Here is an 18504-nt window from a genome sequence, read left to right as displayed (position 1 = left end):
TGGAGCTCGGCAAGGCACTGAATACCTCTGGGTGTGCATCCGTGCTGGGGTGCACACGTGTGTGCCTGCTGGACCCAGCCAAACCCCATATCCATGAGTCCAAAAGAAGGTTCCAGAGGCTTCCCGAGGACATCCTCAGGGCTGGGACTGGCAAAGCCAGAGTCTCAAAGGCTGCTGCCACCCCTGCAGCCACTGAGGGTCTCTTCTGCCCACTCCTGCCAGCCAGCTTGGGGTGCTGTGTGTGCCCCTCAGGCGGGGCAACCTGAGGCTTTCCATGAGCAACACAGGTGGCCGGCGTCCCCCCACTGCCCTCGCTGCCAGGGTGAACAACTACAGTCAAGGCAGAAATGACACAGACATGGTTCTGTACAAAACCTGAAATATTTTTACTTTTTTAAAACTTTGATCTAAGTTGCCTTAGACCTCATGGACTCGATACAAGAGTAATATGAATTGGGAAATAAAACACTTTAATAGCCACGATAAACTTTGTTAGAAATGTACATGTTGCCAAAATAATAATAATAAAATTAAAAATAAAAGAGAGAGAGAGAGAACAGCTTGATGTCCAGGTTAGATTATATAAATGTTCAACAAGGGCAGGGTAAAGGAAACTTTAAAAACACCGGTTCTGAATAAGCCTGGGGCCCTGCGAGACTCCCCCTCTCCCAGCCTCGGGCCCTGGGGACTGCGTCCCTCCAAACAGGACAAGTGGGAGTGGATAAGGCCTCCACCAAGCTGCCTCTCCCCGTGGACAAAACATCCAGGTAATGGGTATATAAACAAAGCTCATAAGAAATGTACAAATATAAAAAGCTACAAACATTAATAAATTACAGCATCACAAAACACGGAAACACTTCACAAGGTGCTAGTAAAATAACTGTATCCCCCAATCCCCTCATCATACAAGAAGGAAAACAAAGAGCTGGTATTAAAGTTGAAGATTCATCTTCAAAATGTGTCTGGAATAGATCTTTTGTGTACTATTCGCTTCTGTAAAGAGAGTGTAAGGCTGCACAGACATCACTTGTTTTTCAGGCAATACCTTAGTTCTTAAAAGAAAAAAAAATAATAATAATAAAAGGAAAGGAGAAGGAAAAAGCATCAGAACCCAACTGTCCATCTGACTCAGCAAAAAACTCGTATAAATGTTAATGAAGAACTCTATAGAAAGAAATTCCTAAAGATACTTTTACTCTTATAAAAAAGAAGTTATTTAAAAAGCTATTTACACGCTACATTCTATGAAAAATATGCTTCAGGAAATACATCTAAAATTAAAATACAGGATTGCCTGAGAAACAAATCCAGCCCCTCCGTGTCGATGGTGGACACACCATCCAGGTACGACCCATGCAGGCGACACCACACGCTGACACGGGAGAACAGAGAAGTGCCGACCGTAAGTCCTTGGGCCGCCTGGCCACTGCCCCTGCCCCGCCAGTCCCAGGGCAGGGGCGCCTTGGCTGAGAAGTGCTTCTCCAGAGTGTGGCCAGCAGGGCAAGATGGTCCCTGCCACATGGCTTAGCCTGGGTCTCCCAGACCCCAAGATATGGCTGAGCCCTTGCCCTTTCCTGGGGACCCCACAATGGCACCCCTGCCTGCTAACACACCAACCCAGCTGCCAGTCTTAGCTGCCCCCGAGAAATGCTCCTGGGCATTCAGGCTGGACACCTACCATCCTGCTGCCACCTGCCAACCAGGGAGCTCGGGGCAGACCCTTCCTCGCCCACCGAGCACAGTCTGGACTTGGCTGAGAATCACTCAGGAAGAGAAGGGGGGACATAAACATCCCACTTGCGCCTCCTCTTTCTGTGTTCTTTGCCTTTTTTTTAAGCCCCAGGAGGCTGCCAGCCTGTGGCCAGCTCCGACTCTGGGGCTGGTGAGCACTGGCTCACTCTGCCTTCCTTGAAGGACTCATGCTCTCAGCAGAGCTGCAGAGGCCCTGCAATCACACCCATGCTCAGGGGAGCCTGGAGGCTGTCCTTAAAGTGGAATGAACGGTCCTCAAACTTGCAGGGCCGCTTTTCTGGGACAGGTCACTCTTAGCAACTTGAGAAAAGACGTCCATTTTCAAATCGAGGGGCCGCACTGGGCTTGCTCTGCCGGATGAAGGGACAGACGCTCATTGGGGTGATGGCAGCCGGGAAGAGGCAAGGCCCTCCCTGGTGGGGCAGCTCAGCACCCTCCTGGGAGGCAGGTGTTTTGTTTTCGCGGGGCTCCGGGGGTCCTGAGCGGAGCAGAAGGATCCTGGCTTTCCAAACCTTAAAGGAGCAGTTTCCCGTTCCGATGAATTTTCAAAATTTTCCCAAGCCTCTGCTTGGCGGTCGCCATGCCCTTTTTTGTACGTTTTCCTAGGGGAGTCGGGGAGGGGACACAAAAAAGGAAGGTGAGCTAGATGGCAAGGAGCGCGGCATGCCACTGCAGAGGAGGGTCCCGCTAACACCAAGGGGCAGCCTGCAGTCCCACATCTGTAAAATGGGCCTATGAGGCCCCAGCTCCGAGCTCAGCACCCCTCAGGAGTCCGGGATCACTGGCAAAGCCTCCACCTCAGAGGCCGTGTCCTCAAGGGGCCCTGGCAGGTAGGATGGGCATGGACTTGGGCATGGCATTACGAGAAGGATGCGAGGATGCCTGGGCCCCACCCCCAGTAACAAGGCCAGGAGCCACTGCCAGCATCCCGTGCTGCGTCACTCAGTCTCCACAGCTGGGGTGCAGGCAGATCAGGGGCTGAGCACGCCCACTGAGGAGAAGGATGAAAGCACACATGTCCTGTGCCGTAGGACACGCTCACACGAAGACGCAACTAACTTGGCCCACAGCACCCTGCCACCTGAGGCACAGGAGCCCCTCCCGATGTGCTGCCCTCTACCACAGGCCGAGTCTGCACGTCTGGGACTGCGCAAGGGGGCAGGCAGGGCAGCGGGGCTGCAGGCTCCCTCCAGCAGGCACGGTACCTTTGGCAGCGGTGTTGTTGTTTGGAGACGACGCGGAGGGCCGCCTCTGTGTGAGAAAGACCCCAGGGGCCATGGGCTGGGAGGCGCGGCCCGCCTGGGCCCCGGTGAAGGCGCCAGCGGCTGTGTACTCATGGTCGGCCAGGCTGCTGCTATGAGACTCAGGCGGGGGCTCTGGCGAGCTGCCCTCCTGCGAGGCCTGGCTGCTGGCTGTGCTGGTGGAGGCCGGGGTGGTGGAGGCCGGGGTGGTGGAGGCAGGGGTGGTAGAGGCCGGCGTGGTGGAAGTGGAGGTGGTGCCAGCAGAGATGGAGGTGGAGGTGGAAGGGGAGGTGGTGTTAGGAGTCAGCTTCCTCTTGGCACTCTTTTTTTTCCTGCTTTTCTGCTCCTCCTTTGAACAAAACATGCAGGGCAGACTCAGACGCACGGCCCACTTGGGCCAACAGAGCAGGGAGCTCCCAGCATGGCCTTGCCAGGGGCCCTTAAGCACAGCAGGGCTGGGCAGTAGGAGCCTGAGGCCTGACTCTGGGCCACCGGGGGCACAGGACGCAAGGGGACAGGGTGCCAGCACCCACAGCAGTTGCCTGGCCTCCCCGTCAGTGTGAGTTAACCTAGCGGTTGAGCCTGTAGGATGGCACTCCTACCCCATCACCCCACGCAGCGGCCATATACATCTCCCAGTTTTGGAGGAATATTACTTTGATCGTAATAAATTCCTTGGGCACCCAGATACGGTCGGGCCTGGTCTGGAGGGTACGTGAGGCTCCAGGAGCCTCCATTTCTGAACTGGGACGAGCTGAAGGTGGGCGATGAACTTTTAGGAGCATGTAGAGACAGAACACCTCATTTCCCACCTGAGGACAATTCAAAACTACCCGTGTGATGGGGGGAGGGAAAGGGGCACTCCCTCCATGCCGCTGTTGCACCAGAGAGCAGCCCAGCCTCGGCACGGATGGGGCTGTCCAGCGTCAGGGCCCCAGCCGTCAATTCCTAGCTCCCCGGACCCCACGCGGGGAATTTAGGGCCTGGAGGAACAGGGCACTCTCTAATCAAATGTCGTCAAGCCTGTGACTGCCCCTGGCTCAGGGGGTCTGTGCATGGGGTGGAGAAATAGGTGCCTTGGGGAACCTGAGCCCAGGTGGGCGTAGCAGGGACCTGGCTGCCCTGTGTCCCTCTCCCTCGCCCCTCCTCACCTGCTGGGACAGCTTAGCTGCAGCGGCCGCCAGCCCGGTCTCGATGGAAGCCACCCGTGTACCCTCACGCACAGGCCTGTCCTGTCTTGGTACTGATGGGCCGACCCTTGCTGTGGAAGAAAAGGGCCAGCCCCCTCAAGCGGTAGGCCGCGGCCTGTCCACCCCTCCTGGTGTGGGGCTACCCTGCCCCCACCACAGCCTTTCCCCTGGCCAGGCAGGCCTGAGCACCGGGCTTCCTGGCTGTGAAGCCGCCTCATAATAGGGCAGGGCCAGCTGCTCCACCCCAGGAGGAAGATACTACAGTGGGGTCTGCATGGCACAGAGCCCAGGAGGCCCAGCAACATCAGAGAGGCTGGGCAGGCGGGTGAGGGTAACGTGAAAGGAGGACAAGGCCTCACCCCACTGGTGCCCCAGCAGGTGTCCCTCAGCCACCATCAAGGGGGTGCCCCCAGTACAAAGGTGACCCTCACAGAGCTTCCCATTGAGGGAGAAACCAGAGAGAAGCCGGCCAGAGGAGTGAGGGCTTTTGAGTGGGGGCTGTGTAGAGCACATCTGGGCTCCCAGGCCCCCAGAAGCAAAGCAGAAGTGAAGCCCACAGCACTCCTGCAAGTGGCCGACCATCCCCAGCGGGCCGGGCCGCCCAGCTGTTGGGACAGGACAGGTGCAGAGCTGAGCCCACATTCTCAGGGGCTGGAGGGACCACAGACAAAGTCACAGCTTCCACACTGGGTGTCGGGTGGACCCCCCACCCCTGTCCCAGCACTACCTGTTGGGCTGTAGGGAGCATCATCTGAGCCTTTCCTTTTCTTTGACCGGGACTTGAAGATGGGGTTGTCTTCGTCTGACTCCAGTGAGGGGTAAACTAGAGGGAGGCAGAGGGAAGGCGGGGCCCGCTGAGTGCAGGGTGGGGCCACAGAGGGGCGGGGGAGTACAGGTGGCTGCAGACCCTCCTCACCAGCGACCCCAGGGCCTATGCTAAGGCCTGCCACACTGTCACTGTTGGCTGTGATGGAAACTGCCCATGATGAGGACACCCCAAGCATGGGCATAGGTGCCCCAGAGATTATCCAGAGGGGCAGGGACTCGCCCAGACAAGAGGGCATCTGCATTTACCTGACCAGCCTCATCTGCCCAGCCTAGCCCCGGTGCCTGCAAGCTCCTGGCCTCTAGGGGCTGCCCTCCGTACATCTGTTCACGGAGCTTGAGATCCCCAGAGGCCCCACCTGGAGGAAGCTGCAGCAGAGACTGGGGGACCAGGGAAGGATGGGACCCCACAATCAGACTAGGGCATCTCCGCTCCTGCAAGAGGAACACTTTGAGGCTCCAGGAAACGTTCTGTTTGGTGAAAAGTTTCTGATGCTATGAAAAGGGAAAATGTCTAACGTCCATGGAGGGTGGGCTCTGACAGCCCCGCCCTGCCCGACAGGTCTTGGTGGAGGGGACCCTGCAGGGCACGACCTGTGGCTGGTGGGGAGCTGCCCCAACACGGTGACGCAGTGACCCTGTGACCCTCACAAGCCAAGTGCCACCCTGCACTCACTACAGGTTGTGGTCCTTCAACTTGCGAGGCCTGTTGAGGAACGCCCAGGACCCAAGGCTCAGGAGGAGGCAAGATGGCGCCCGGCACCACACACCCCCACAGAGCCCAGAAAACAGGAGTTCACTGTGCTGTCATTCTGTTTGTCAGAGGAGAGTAGGCCCCACCACGAAGCCCACGTCTGTCCACCAGATGTGGGCCAGGGCCAGTCTCGCTCACAGGAGGGTCTCCCAGGACAGCAGTCAGAGGCCGAGGGTTTTGCTGAGCTGAGGCCGGCTGTAACTTGGAGAGCTGCATGTTTCTGCTACTGTCTCCATTCTCAGCCAGGCCTTCTAGGGCTGAGCGTGGGCCCTGCCCCATGCAGGAGTGACACTCACCGTAGTCTGAGTCCTTGAAGCAGGCATCCAGGTGGTCCTGCTCTTCCTCGTAGTCATCCAGGTCCACACTGTTCTTGGCAGCCCTCTTCAGCAGTCGTTTGCCTGCACTCTTGCCACTGCCACCCCCATTCTTCCGGGCACCGTGGGCAGCCAGCGAGCTCCCCTTGGCCTGGCCGGCGCCCCACGTGGTCTGCAGGCAGGAGTCGGAGGCCTGCAGGTTGGCCATGGACAGCATTCCCTGAATGGCTTCCTGCGTGCTGGGGGAGGCCGGGGGCTGGCTACGGGCACAGAGAGACAGGCACTCAGCCCAGCGCTCTTGGCCTGCAGCCCAGGCACTTAGACAACAGTCTATGGCCTGCACAAACTCCTGGCCCAGGTGGCAGGCAGAGGGCGTGGAGTAGAGGGTGGCAGTGAGCTGATGACTTCTCCCTTGGAAGAGGCCAGCCACTGCCCCCATCCAGCTCTGTTCATCCACCCATACACCACAGAGAAGGCTGGAGGCCTGGGGAGAGAGATGGGCATGGAGAGGAGACTTGGGAAGACAGCAGATGGGAAGGAGGGTCCAGACCCTCACATGGTCACACACTGGTCTCTCCCACCTTAAAGCCAGCCAACCCAGTGACCTCCCTCCTGCCCTCCAGCCACTCTGTGTACCCCCTCGGTCCACGCTATGCCTCTCTCCCAACTGCAGAACTAGCCCTGAGGATTCCTTACCCCATTCTGTAGGGAACCCTCCCAGATGTCACCCTGAGATGGGGCAGTGCAGCCCACTGCCTCCCATGGCACACGCTCTCCCCAGTGACCCACACTCCTCTCCACACCCACACCTGCACCCGCACCTGCATCTACACCTCTACCTACCCTCATACCTGCACCTGCATCTACACCTGTGCCTACCTACACCCGTACATGCATCCACACCTGTGCCTACCTCCACCCCTGCAACTGTATCTACACCTGTACCTACCCCCACCCCTGCACCTGCATCTACACCTGCACCTACCCCCACTACACCTACATCCACACCTGTGCCTATCTCCACCCCTGCAACTGTATCTACACCTGTACCTACCCCCACCCCCGCACCTGCATCTACACCTGCACCTACCCCCACACCTGCACCCCCATCTACACCTGTACCAACCCCCACACCTGCAGCCCCATCTACACCTGTACCAACCCCCACACCTGCAGCCCCACCTGCATCTACACCTGTACCTACCCCCCACACCTGCACCCCCATCTACACCTGCACCCCCACCTGCATCTACACCTGTACCTACCCCCATACCCACACCCGCATCTACACCTGCACCTACCCCCATACCCACACCCGCATCTACACCTGCACCTACCCCCACACCTGCACCCCCACCTGCATCTACACCTGCACCTACCCCCCACACCCACACCTGCACTACACCTGTACCTACCCCTACCCTGTACCCCCACCTGCACCTACCCCCAGCCTGCACCCCCACCTGCATCTATACCTGCACCTACCCCCACCCTGCACCCCCACCTGCACACAGACCTGCAGCTGCATCTGCACCTGAACAGGCATAGCTGCACCTCAGCTCAGCCCAAGTTCACCAGCCTCTGGCAGGCTCCAGACTCCCAGACTTTCCCTTTGCCCTGCCCCCACACCCCACAGCCCTCAGCTTCAGGTGGCCCCCTCCCATAATGCCCCGCCTGTCTCTCATTCGCATCCTCATCCTCTGCCCCATGCCTGTGCACACACCTCCTCCTGTCTACACTGGCTCCCCTCCTTCCCGAAGCTTCTGAGACACCTGGTCTGTGATCAGTCTGTCTAGATTCATAGAGTGGTGAGATGGGGTGACCACTGTCATCCCACAGAACCAGGCTCTTGGTGCTGCTGGACAGCAAAGATCCCCAAGGCCAAGTCCTGGGCTCCTTGGGGACCTCCCTGCCAGGCCCTCTCATGGGATCCAGCCCTGGCCTCTTCACGGGGCCTTGCCCCACCCCAGCCCACAACTCCCTGCAGCCAGGACTCTCGCCTGTCTGTGCACCAGAACCACCTGGGCAGCTTTTCACATGTCGAGGCCCAGGCCCCACCCAGAAACTCTGAGACAGGGGCCCGCCCTGGGCTCCAGATGCTGTGTGTAGCCAGGACAGGTGCCCCAGACTTCCCCACCACTCACGTGGTCCAGCCCAGCAGGTACACCCTGCAACATCCCTTTCTAGTCCTCACCCCTGCCCACTTCCCTGTGGCCCAAACCTGGCACCCAGCCCACCCCACCTTACAGGGGAGGCCCAGCCACACCTGTCACTGCATCTAGCCACTCCTGGGCCCATACCTGAGGCACACGGGGTGCCTACCATCCTCTCCCTCTGCTCCCTGGACCTGCCCCTCCAGGACTCCTGCATCAGCATCACTGTCTCTCGCGCTGCCCATGCCCTCTCCACCAGCTCCCAGAAGCACTGGAGGCACTTTCAGTAAAGCCATTCCAATGAGAGGGGCTGGCAAGCCTGTGGCTGTCAGCACACCCAGGGACTGAATGGGGGCCTGAATACCCGGAACCCCTTGCCAGAGATAGCCCACATGTGAGACAGGAAAGAAGCCAACGCAGTGGCAGGCAGGCCACACAGCTCTGCATGCCTGTGCCCACCTCTGTTACCAGACACGGAGACTGAGGCACCAGGGGCAGTGGCCCCCACAGGACAAGTCCCAGTTCAGAAGCAAGAGGGCTCCTGAGACTGAGGCTCTGCTGCAGCGGGACAGGGAGAGGAAGCTGCCCCTGGGAGCCCAGACACAGAGGGAGTCCCAGGGCTGGTGAGGCAACGTGGACAAAAGCTGCCCATGCTGGACAGCGCTGAGGCCCGAACTCACTGCTCTCTGAAGGTCCAGCAGACTCGGGGGGATGCCCAGTGCCGGGGGAGGCGCCCTCGCTGCAGCCTTCACCAATGCCACCTCCCAGGCCCTGTCTGAGACACACTAGGCTGTGCTGCATTTCGGGTTTCACAGGAACTGAACAGGACTGAGGTTTGAAAGGCACAACAATGCGGAAATCAAGTATGGTCAGCCTCGAGCGCTCCTCAGAAGGCACTGCCGGGAGCTGCCCCCACAGGGCCAGGACCACACTGCCCCTGCTACACAAGCTGCAGCGCTGAAGGCCTGCCTAAGACAGCGCGGTCACTTCTGCCCTCACTGACATCTCCACAGGAACAGGCTCTCCCAGCCCCAGCTCAGGAGCCAGCCAGAGCACGCAGCTTGCCCTGCAGCCTCTGGCAGGCCCTGCCCCGACACCTCAACTGGCCTGCAAGGCCAAGACAGACTGGAGGGTGGGGGCCTGCACCCAGCCACAGGGGAACGGGGGGTGGCCAGGGACACCCACTATGAGGGTGCATGCCATGCCATCTGGGCAACCCAAGAGGGTGAGGGCTGCATGCCCGGGGCCTGCAGGGTTGCTGGTGAATCAATGAGTAACGTCTAACTAGTCAGCATGGAAAATAATACTTTTAATCCACCAATTATCATACTCAAATCCTCTCCTTTTCCCTCAGCAGTAAACACTGAGCAAACTATCCACGATAAATTAACATATTTTCCTCCATTTTCTTCAGCAGTTTTTTCCAAGCAGCCGATACTTAAAACAGAGCAAATGGACCATCAAAAACTGACCTACGCTCCAAATGGGAGACTTTGGGAGAGGAACTGCCTGCAGCGGGCTGAGGGGGGCTGGTGGCCTCAGTGGCCCCTGGCAGACACATGTGCACGTGCACACCACCCCTAGGCGTGGGCTAGTCGTGCGGGGCGGGGAAGCTCTGGGTCTTTTGTGATCAGTGTGTCCACGGATGGGTTGCCCCACTCCCTCCCGGGCTCAGATTCACAGCCGGGAGCCCGGGACACAGCGCCTCCTCACAGACTCAAGCACAAACCCCTCCCCACCTCTGTCCCCATCTCCATGCCCCCTGCAAGCCCCAGGTGCCCATGACAAAGCACCTGGTGGCCCACGGGCTCTTGGCCCTGTCTGCCCTCATCTTGGGTGGCATCAGACAGCCCCCACCCTCAGGGCCCCCCGGCCTCTCCATGGACCTTGGGAGGGGCCTAGAGTGTTTAGGGGCCTCTCCCACCCCTAAGGCCAGTCACTGAGGTGTCGGCTAGTGCATACTTCTTCCCAGAAGACAGGCATTCCCCAACAAGCTGTGTGGAGCACCACAGCCTCCGATAGGGAGGAGGAGGAGCTCACAGCCAAGCTTCACCCCCAGCCACAAGCACATCTCTGCAGCAAGAGGCTTAACATGGACAGGAACCACCTAGTGCCAAGCAGGAAATCTGTCCCCTAAGGCGCTATGGAAGCCTCCCGTCATGCTTCACTCCCATTAAAAAAAGCATCTTACAGCTGGCTTTCTGATCAATATTACATGAACATAATATTGCATGTAAAACAATAATATATGAAATAAAATACGGCCAACTGATTTAGCAAAAGCTCTTTTCAATCAAGCCCTTAATCCACCTTGACCAAGCCCCGCCATCTGTCTAAAAGCAGGCCTGCCCTGCGGCCTCCACCTGCCACTGAACAAGCCTGAGGTTGTGTTGAGCAGTTAGCAGGACGGCCCTGGGTTGCCCATCGATTCTGGAAACCAGAGTCTCAGGCAGATCTTGGGAACCAAGCGGGACCCAAGTACGGGGTCCATCTTCCTCAGTCCAAGTCATTGCTGGACAAGGGACCAGCCGCACACACCCAGATATCACTGCCCAGCACTAGTCAACCCCCCAGGATCCCCAAGTTCAGGTTCTGCAATCAGGCAGATGGAGATTCTGGGTCTGCCTCTGCGGCTTCCTAGCAGTGTGGCCATGTCCAAATATAAGCCCTCAGAGCCTCGGTTTCCCCATCTGTGCAATGGGAACCTGCAGCTGTCATGAGGACCGGGAGGGCTGTGCTCCCCTGTGGCAGCTGCAGCCCTCTGCATGGGCTCAGGGGCACCATGGAGGGGTTACAGCTCTGCCCCCTGGGTTACCTGTCTGTAGTACATATGGAAATTCCCGTAAGATTTCCACGTGAAAAATACAACAGTCTCGGCACATAAAATTGAAAACCTGTGGCTCTGAGAGAATTTACCCAAAAAATAAAAAGAAAAAGAAGCCCTTGATTGAAAGCAAAGCCCTAGTGGGACCAACCAGTCCAGCATCTGTACCCTGAGGTCTGCCCTTCTGCCCAGGCACAGGGGCGGCTCAGCACTGGCTCCAGCTGTGCGTCTAACTCACAGGCTCCCACCACCGTGGCCGAGGGCCAGCCCTGGGCCTGCCTGGTCCCCGCTCTTGGGTGCTGCCGGGTGGTGGGGCCCACCTGCTGGGGTTGTACTCCAGGGCGCCGACCTCCTCACTGGCCTGCAGCAGGTCCAAGATGCCGGCCGCCGAGCTCCCGCTCTCCTTCTTGACTCTGGCATTGCGGCCAGGCTTGGTGTCTGTATCGATGTGCAGCGAACCCTCGTCCGAGGAGTCGTCACTCTGCTGTGTGAGGGACAGGGCTTCAGTCAGGGGAGGGTCTGGCCACCGAAGCGGCCTGGGAGTTGGGAGGGGGATACTTTTTCCCCTCAGGGACTAAACTAGGTTTTTTAACGTTTTCATTTATTTTATTTATTTATTTATTTATTATTTATTTTGAGATGGAGTCTCGCTCTGTCGCCCAGGCTGGAGTGCAGTGGCGCGATCTCGGCTCACTGCAAGCTCTGCCTCCCAGGTTCACACCCTTCTCCTGCCTCAGCCTCCCAAGTAGCTGGGACTACAGGTGCCCGCCACCACGCCCGGCTAATTTTTTGTATTTTTAGTAGAGACGGGGTTTCACTGTGTTAGCCAGGATGGTCTCGATCTCCTGACCTCGTGATCTGCCTGCCTCGGCCTCCCAAAGTGCTGGGATTACAGGTGTGAGCCACCGCACCCAGCCAGTTTTTTAACGTTTTTAAAGAGCCACTGCCCTTCTAATGAACACTGCTGGGGTCAGACAGAGGCCCCTGGAGCTGACAGGGCTGGATGGCTGACACACAGACACACAGGTCAGACGTGGGTGCCAGAGCTCTCTCAGAACCACAAAGGACCAAACTGTGCACTGTATTCACAGAGGAACTCTGGTTCAAAGGAACCCTTACACGAGAGAGCCCCAGTGTGTAACACATGTAAAGAGATGCCGCCGTGGTTGGAAGAAGAGGTGGGGGCAGGGCCTGCAGCCCCAGAGGGACCTCAGGCTGGAGGAAAGCAGTTAATACACTAGATCCTGATAACCTCCCCTGGCAAGGGGCCCAGTGGGGACACACCCCTCGCAAGCCCAGGCAGAGATGACCACTGTGTCTTAGAGTTGGACGTGACCTTAGAACACTCATGAAAGGGTGGGGTGAGGGTAAGGGGCCCGTTCGCCATCTCATGCAGAAACACCCTCAGAGACCACCCTGGAGTTACTCAAACTATGGCCTTGGGGACTGTCCAGAGATGGCCCCTGAGACCAAGGCGGGCCTGGAAGGTAGCTCACCTTGTACACTGCTGAGTCCAGCTTTGGCTTCGTGACAGGCGTGGGCAGCACAGCCTTCTTATCCAACAGGACTGAAAACACAGCAGATGGGAGTCCAGCGGGCAGGCTTGCAGGGAGCCAGCCACCCCGGGAAGACCTCTCAGGGGAGGGACAGGCCTCTCGCACACCCCTCCCCCAACACCCCCTCCCAACTCACAGGACAAGTCCCTTTTCGGGGTGTTCTTCTTCCTCCTGATGGGAAACTCGTCGATCTTGAGCTCGCCGTCGTCCGACACGTACTCATACTCATCCCGCACGGGCTTGGGCTTGTCCTCCTTGAAGTTCTGCAAGGCCCCGAACACACCAGGGCTCGTCGGGGGCCTGAGAGCCTTGGAGCTAGAGCAGAAGCGAGTGGGTCAGCAGCATCCACACAGCCCCAAGGCCAGTGGACCGGCGGGACCTCCCAAGGGGTCCCCTGCCAGAGCCATGGCAGGACGGCCTCCAGGAGGCAGGTGGTGTTGCCACCATTTGAATTTCCATTCGAAGAAGCCTCAGGTGAGTTGAGATGGGAGGAGGGCGGAGGGCCCAAGCCTCTGCAGACAGGAGGCCAGGCTGGACCCTCATTCCCCACAGTGGGAAGCTACCTGCCCACAGGAAAGGACACCCCACCCCCGTGGCCTCCTACACAATGCTGTGCCTCCCCCAGCACCACATTCAGGCAGAGAGAGCCCTTCCCCAGGCAGTTTAGATGCTCAAGACAGTGACCCCCAACTGTCCCAGGGCCACTGGACAAGCTTAAGCCCTGCCTCCGGCCTGCCTGGGAATCCTGGCACATGCTGAATCGGTCTTTAACCAGAATAGGATCCAACTTTCCTGGTTTTTTCTCCATAGCTATGCTGGAAAAATAAACTCCGCGCCAGGGATACAGGATAGATGTAACGGTCTAAGAAATAGTGTGTAATTTGTCTCCCTGCCGGGGCGAAGGAGGACTACTTCAGAGCTTGGCCTGCAAGCAGCTCCGGCCTTGGCCCTCCCAGGGGTTTGAGGACAGGTTTCTCCCTCTCTCTATGGCAGCAGGGACAATAGGCTGAGGCAGAAAAGTCCGGAACTTCAAACAGACACAGCGCCAATCCCGAGCAGATGAAAGTGCAGACACCTGGACAGAGTGCCAGGCGAGGCTGCTTCCAGTGCCCTAAGTGAAGGGGTGGCGCCCGCTGCCTCACGGGCTGGGCCACAGAACACACAAGTGTCCACGGGCTAGAGTCACACCGCTCTTTCTCATCTCCACCCTCAACTCCCCAGCACCATCACAGAGTGAATGCCATCTAATAGCTTCCCCTGAACCTTTAACTTCAGATAAAGCAAGCGACATGCCCAGCGCAACGAAGCTGGGCAGCCACAGGACCCTGCAGACCTGCCCCTTGGCTGAATGGCCTCACCTGTTGCCCTGAGCTCCCTGTGGCCCTCACAAGACTCCGCCTGGGCACTGCTCCCTTTCTCCACCACCCAGAAAGAGGCGTTCTCCTCCCATCTCTTCAATGAGGAAACTACAACCCGGCCAAGTCAATCTGTGGCTGCTGCAGAAAAGTGGCCGCCCCTCCTGCTGGAAACTGTCTGACTCCAGCCAGGCGTGGGGCCTCAGCAGGTGACATGCCCCACGCACTGGGAACACACACAGGCCCAAGCGTTGCCACTGGAACCGTGAGGCTCTCGAGGTTGCCACTGCGCTCACAGCCCTCAGCACCCTCACCTCACCCTGAGGCTCATCCAGCATGACCACACCACCCAAACACACCCCCTAATCTCTGCTCAGGGCCATCTCCAGGAGGCCCTCCTGACTCCCAGATGGGTCACGCTCTCAGCACCCAGGGTCCCACGTTGGGTTCACACCAGGCCCTCCCCACTGGCTCTGAGAGCCAGGACCCTGTTCCCCACGCACGTCCTCAGCACCAGCTCACGAGAGCCACACATCTAACATTCATGGAGTCCCACAGCCTCCCTTCCTGACTCGGGGGCCCATCCCTCACTGCAGGCTGGCTGCATCCTCCAGCCCAGCCCCACCCAGGCATGTCTGCTTCCTCACACCCACCCTGCAGGTGGAGCGTGGTGGGAGGCAGGCACGTGGCTCTGCTGGTGTCTAGGTCTGAAGAAGACGTGCCAGGAACAGGGGCTGCAGTCAGTGAGGTCAGCAGCTCAGAGGGAGAGGGGTCCCCAGAGGTGTGTCAGGCAAAGGCTGTGTGTGTATGGGGTATGTGATGTGCAGCGTGTGTGGTTGTGTGTGATGCAGTGTGTGGTGTGTGTGTGTGAGATGCAGACTGCATGCATGGTGTGTGTGTGGTATAAAGCAGTGTGTGTGATGCAGTATGTATGGTGTGTGTGATGTGGGGCACGTGTGAGGTCACCCCTCCCATCCAGGCACTCACATACCTGAGGAGTTTCTTGTTGGAGAAGGAAAAAGAGAACTTGTTGTCTTTGTTCCCAGCTAGAGGTGACTTCTCTAGCTTCTGCTCCTCTTCCATCTTCAGTAAGGAGTCGGGTTTGCTGTTCTGAAAAGCAAGACGAGGGCCGTCTCTGAGCCCCACACAGAAGTGGGGGGTCAGGACCCCGACTAGTGTCAGTGGGAAGAGGCAGCTGCTGGGAACACGCCTAAGGAAAGTCACCCATAGCTCTGGTGGCCACCCAGGCCGCTGTGGGGTGCTCAGGGGCCTGCACCCCATGGACTCAGTGCCTCGATGCTGCCTGGCCCCCAGGGAGTGGGAATGAAAACCAGAGTGTGGACAGTGAAGGGAAACACTGTTAACATACAGGGTGACACATTCAACCTCTTGCATCCCAACGAACTCAGAGGAAGGCAGTCCATGGGTGGTCACACGCACCTCAGACCCATATAACCACACCCCATGGTACTACCTACTCAGGACAAGCAGACACGTCTGCACATTCCTTCACACACATAGGGCCTCACAGATTCATCTCTGCTCACATTCACCGAGCTGACACACGCACACGCACGCATGCACACGTGCATGTCTCACCTTGTATTTCCACTTTGCCTCTGACTTGCTCTTGGTTTGCTCTCGAATTTCCAGCCTCTCCACATCATTCTGCATGTGAACCACGTCTTTGTTGGGCACACTCAGGACACTCTTTGTGGCCTAGAAAAAAGGGCTGCTGTGACCCAGAGGCAGACACAGAGGGCCGGTGGGGCTCCCTTAAGTCACAGATTCCCTGTCTCTTTCTGGTCCATGTGCTTGCAGTTCAAGTCTCCATCCATCTACCCATCCATGCATCCATTCACCCCACCTATCCATCTACCCATCCATGCATCCATTCACCCCACCTATCCATCTACCCATCCATGCATCTATTCATCCACCCATCCATCCATCCATTTATTCATTCATTCATTCATCCACCCACCCATTCACCATGCATTTGTTCATCCAGCTACTCTTCCATCCATCTGTTCATTCATCTGCCCACCCGTTCATCCATTCATTCATCCCATTCATTCATCTACCCATCCATCCACTCACCCATTCGTTCATTCATTCATCCATCCATGCACCATGCATTTGTTCATTCATCCCTCCCTCCATCCATCCGTTTATCCCATTCATCTACCCACCCATTCATTCATCCACTCATACATTTATTTATCCATCTACCCATCCACTCATCCATTTATTTATCCATCTACCCATCTACTCATCCATTCATCCATTTGTTCATTCATTCATTCATCCACTCATCCACCCATCCACTTACTCAATCATCCACCCATTCATCCATCTACCCATCCATTCATTTATCCATCCATCGGTCCATTCACCCACCTATCCATCCATCCATTTGTTCATCTATCCATACATGTATTTGCTCACCCATTCATTCATCCATCCATCTATCCATCCATCCATTCCTCTATCCATCCATCCATCCATCCATCCATTTATTCATCCACCCACCCATTTGTTCATCCATCCATTTATCCACCCATCCATCCACCCAACCATTCATCCACTCACCATTTGTTGATTCATTCATCATCCACCCATCCATCCATTCATTTATCCACCCATCTATTTGTTTGTTCATCCACCTTTCCATCCATTCATCTATCCATTCATTTATCCATCCATCCATTTTTTCATTCGTCTATTCATCTATTTATTCATCCATCCATCTACCCATCCATTCCATCCATCTATTGTTCATCCATCCATCCATCCATTTATTCATCAACCCATCCATCCACCCACCCCCCCAACCATCCGTCTATTCTTTCATCTATCCACCCAAGGATCCATTCATCTACCCATCCATCTTATGCACTCATCCATCTACCCACTCATCCATCCATCCCTTCATTAATCCATCCATCCATCCATCCATTCATTCATCCATTCGTTCATCTACCCATTCATTCATCATCCATTCATGTACCCACCCATTCATTTATTTGTTCTTCCATCCATCCATTCATCTACCCATTCACCCATCCATCCATTCATTTATTCATCCATCGATCTACCCATCCATCAATTCATTCATGTTGCCATCTATACATTCATCTATTCATCCATTCATTAAACCATTCAACCATCCATCCATCTATCCAGTCATTCATCGATTCATTCATTCATTCATCCATCTGTTCATCCATTCATCCATCCATTCGTACATCTATTCATTCATTCATCCATTCATCCATCCAGCCATTTAGCCATCCACTCATCTGCTCATGCATTCATTCATGCTTGCCCTGTTAAAGAGAACACAAAAGTGTCCCACTACACCCCTGTGATACTGGCCCTGAAGTGTCCTGGCCCCCAGGAAGTGGGTAACAACCTCCTCCTGGCAGAAGCTCACACTCAATGGTGCTTGATCTCAGGGGTTTATGGTCCCTGAAGCCCAGACCTAAGATCTTCTAGTCAGAGTAGGTCTTCAGGGCTGGGCCCATCTCTCTCACTGTCCACAGGGGCTAGACTATCAGGGCAACCCTGGTCCTGTCCTCACCCCTAAACCCCATCCCCTCCAATGGCATTCTCCCTGCTGTTTCTGCACAGACACCTCATCTACCTTCAGGTTTTAACCTCAATGCTTTGGCCCCAGGGAGGACCCAGGGCTTCTTTGTCCCATGGCAACTACTCATCTGGCTAGGAAACCTAAACTAGACATCCCTTCCTGGAAAACCACCATGCCTCCTCCACCAGGTGGCCCTCTTGGGTGCCACCTCTGCCACAGCACACACACATTGTGTTGCCTTCCTCAATGAGGGCCCCTCTCCAGGCCCACTGCTCTGTGGCTTGCTGGCACAGCCTGTCCACTCAGGGGGGTCTGGACCTGGATGCGGCAGGACTGCGTCAGGACCAGGCAGGGAAGTGCATCTTCTGGGCAAACTGAGCCCACAGCAAGAGCCCAGACCCCCACATCTTCCCAGGTGCCCCCGGGGAACAAGGACAATGGGCCCTAGCTATCTCCATGGGCCATTCCCCCAAGAGATGCTGCAGCACCCCTGGTGCTGAGGTGGGGAGTCAGGGTGAGGGGGGCCTACCTTGCCCTTCTTGGGCGGCTCCATCTTGGTCAGTGCCTCCTTGGTGTGGGCTTCGAGCAGGTCCAGGTTGGGGATGGTGGGCGAGGCTGACTCCCGGGACTTCTTCCCTTTCTTCTTGCCTCCATCTTTGAGCTTCAGCGTTTTGGGGGGCCTTGGGGGCTTAGGGGGCTTTGGGGGCTTGGGGATTTTGGACGGCTTGGGCATCTTCACAGTTTTGGGAGTCTTTTTTTTGGACACTTTCTCCAGGAGGGATTGAGGCGGGGTGGCCTCAATGGGAGACGGAGGCTCCTCCTTCTCCCGGTCCCCGTCACACACCTCATCTGACGAAGCGACAGTATTCACTTCCGGTCGGACGGCTTTGGAGGCATTCTGGGATACAGAAAGGAAAGGGTCACATGCTGCTTCTGCCAAACTGT

General features: G+C 56.8%; 1 protein-coding gene across 1 annotated transcript in view; it reads right to left on the bottom strand.

Annotated features, from left to right (window-relative positions):
- Positions 1 to 362: 362 nt before the first annotated feature.
- PHF2 (PHD finger protein 2) overlaps positions 363 to 18504 on the bottom strand; it is a 48326-nt gene continuing 30184 nt past the window's right edge. The window contains exons 11-21 of the mRNA XM_025360269.1: positions 18089 to 18457; positions 15567 to 15686; positions 14959 to 15077; positions 12749 to 12927; positions 12553 to 12623; positions 11377 to 11540; positions 6062 to 6339; positions 4914 to 5009; positions 4148 to 4257; positions 2961 to 3345; positions 363 to 2357 (exon numbers count right to left, since the gene is read on the bottom strand). Of these exons, the coding sequence (XP_025216054.1) occupies positions 2269 to 2357; positions 2961 to 3345; positions 4148 to 4257; positions 4914 to 5009; positions 6062 to 6339; positions 11377 to 11540; positions 12553 to 12623; positions 12749 to 12927; positions 14959 to 15077; positions 15567 to 15686; positions 18089 to 18457 (1980 nt within the window). The 3' untranslated portion in view covers positions 363 to 2268. The remainder of the gene's footprint in view (positions 2358 to 2960; positions 3346 to 4147; positions 4258 to 4913; positions 5010 to 6061; positions 6340 to 11376; positions 11541 to 12552; positions 12624 to 12748; positions 12928 to 14958; positions 15078 to 15566; positions 15687 to 18088; positions 18458 to 18504) is intronic.

Source organism: Theropithecus gelada, chromosome 15 (assembly GCF_003255815.1).
Source record: "Theropithecus gelada isolate Dixy chromosome 15, Tgel_1.0, whole genome shotgun sequence".
Taxonomy (NCBI): domain Eukaryota; kingdom Metazoa; phylum Chordata; class Mammalia; order Primates; family Cercopithecidae; genus Theropithecus; species Theropithecus gelada.
The sequence above is the reverse complement of the archived record's forward strand: the minus strand, read 5'-3'. Positions and strand labels throughout refer to the sequence as shown.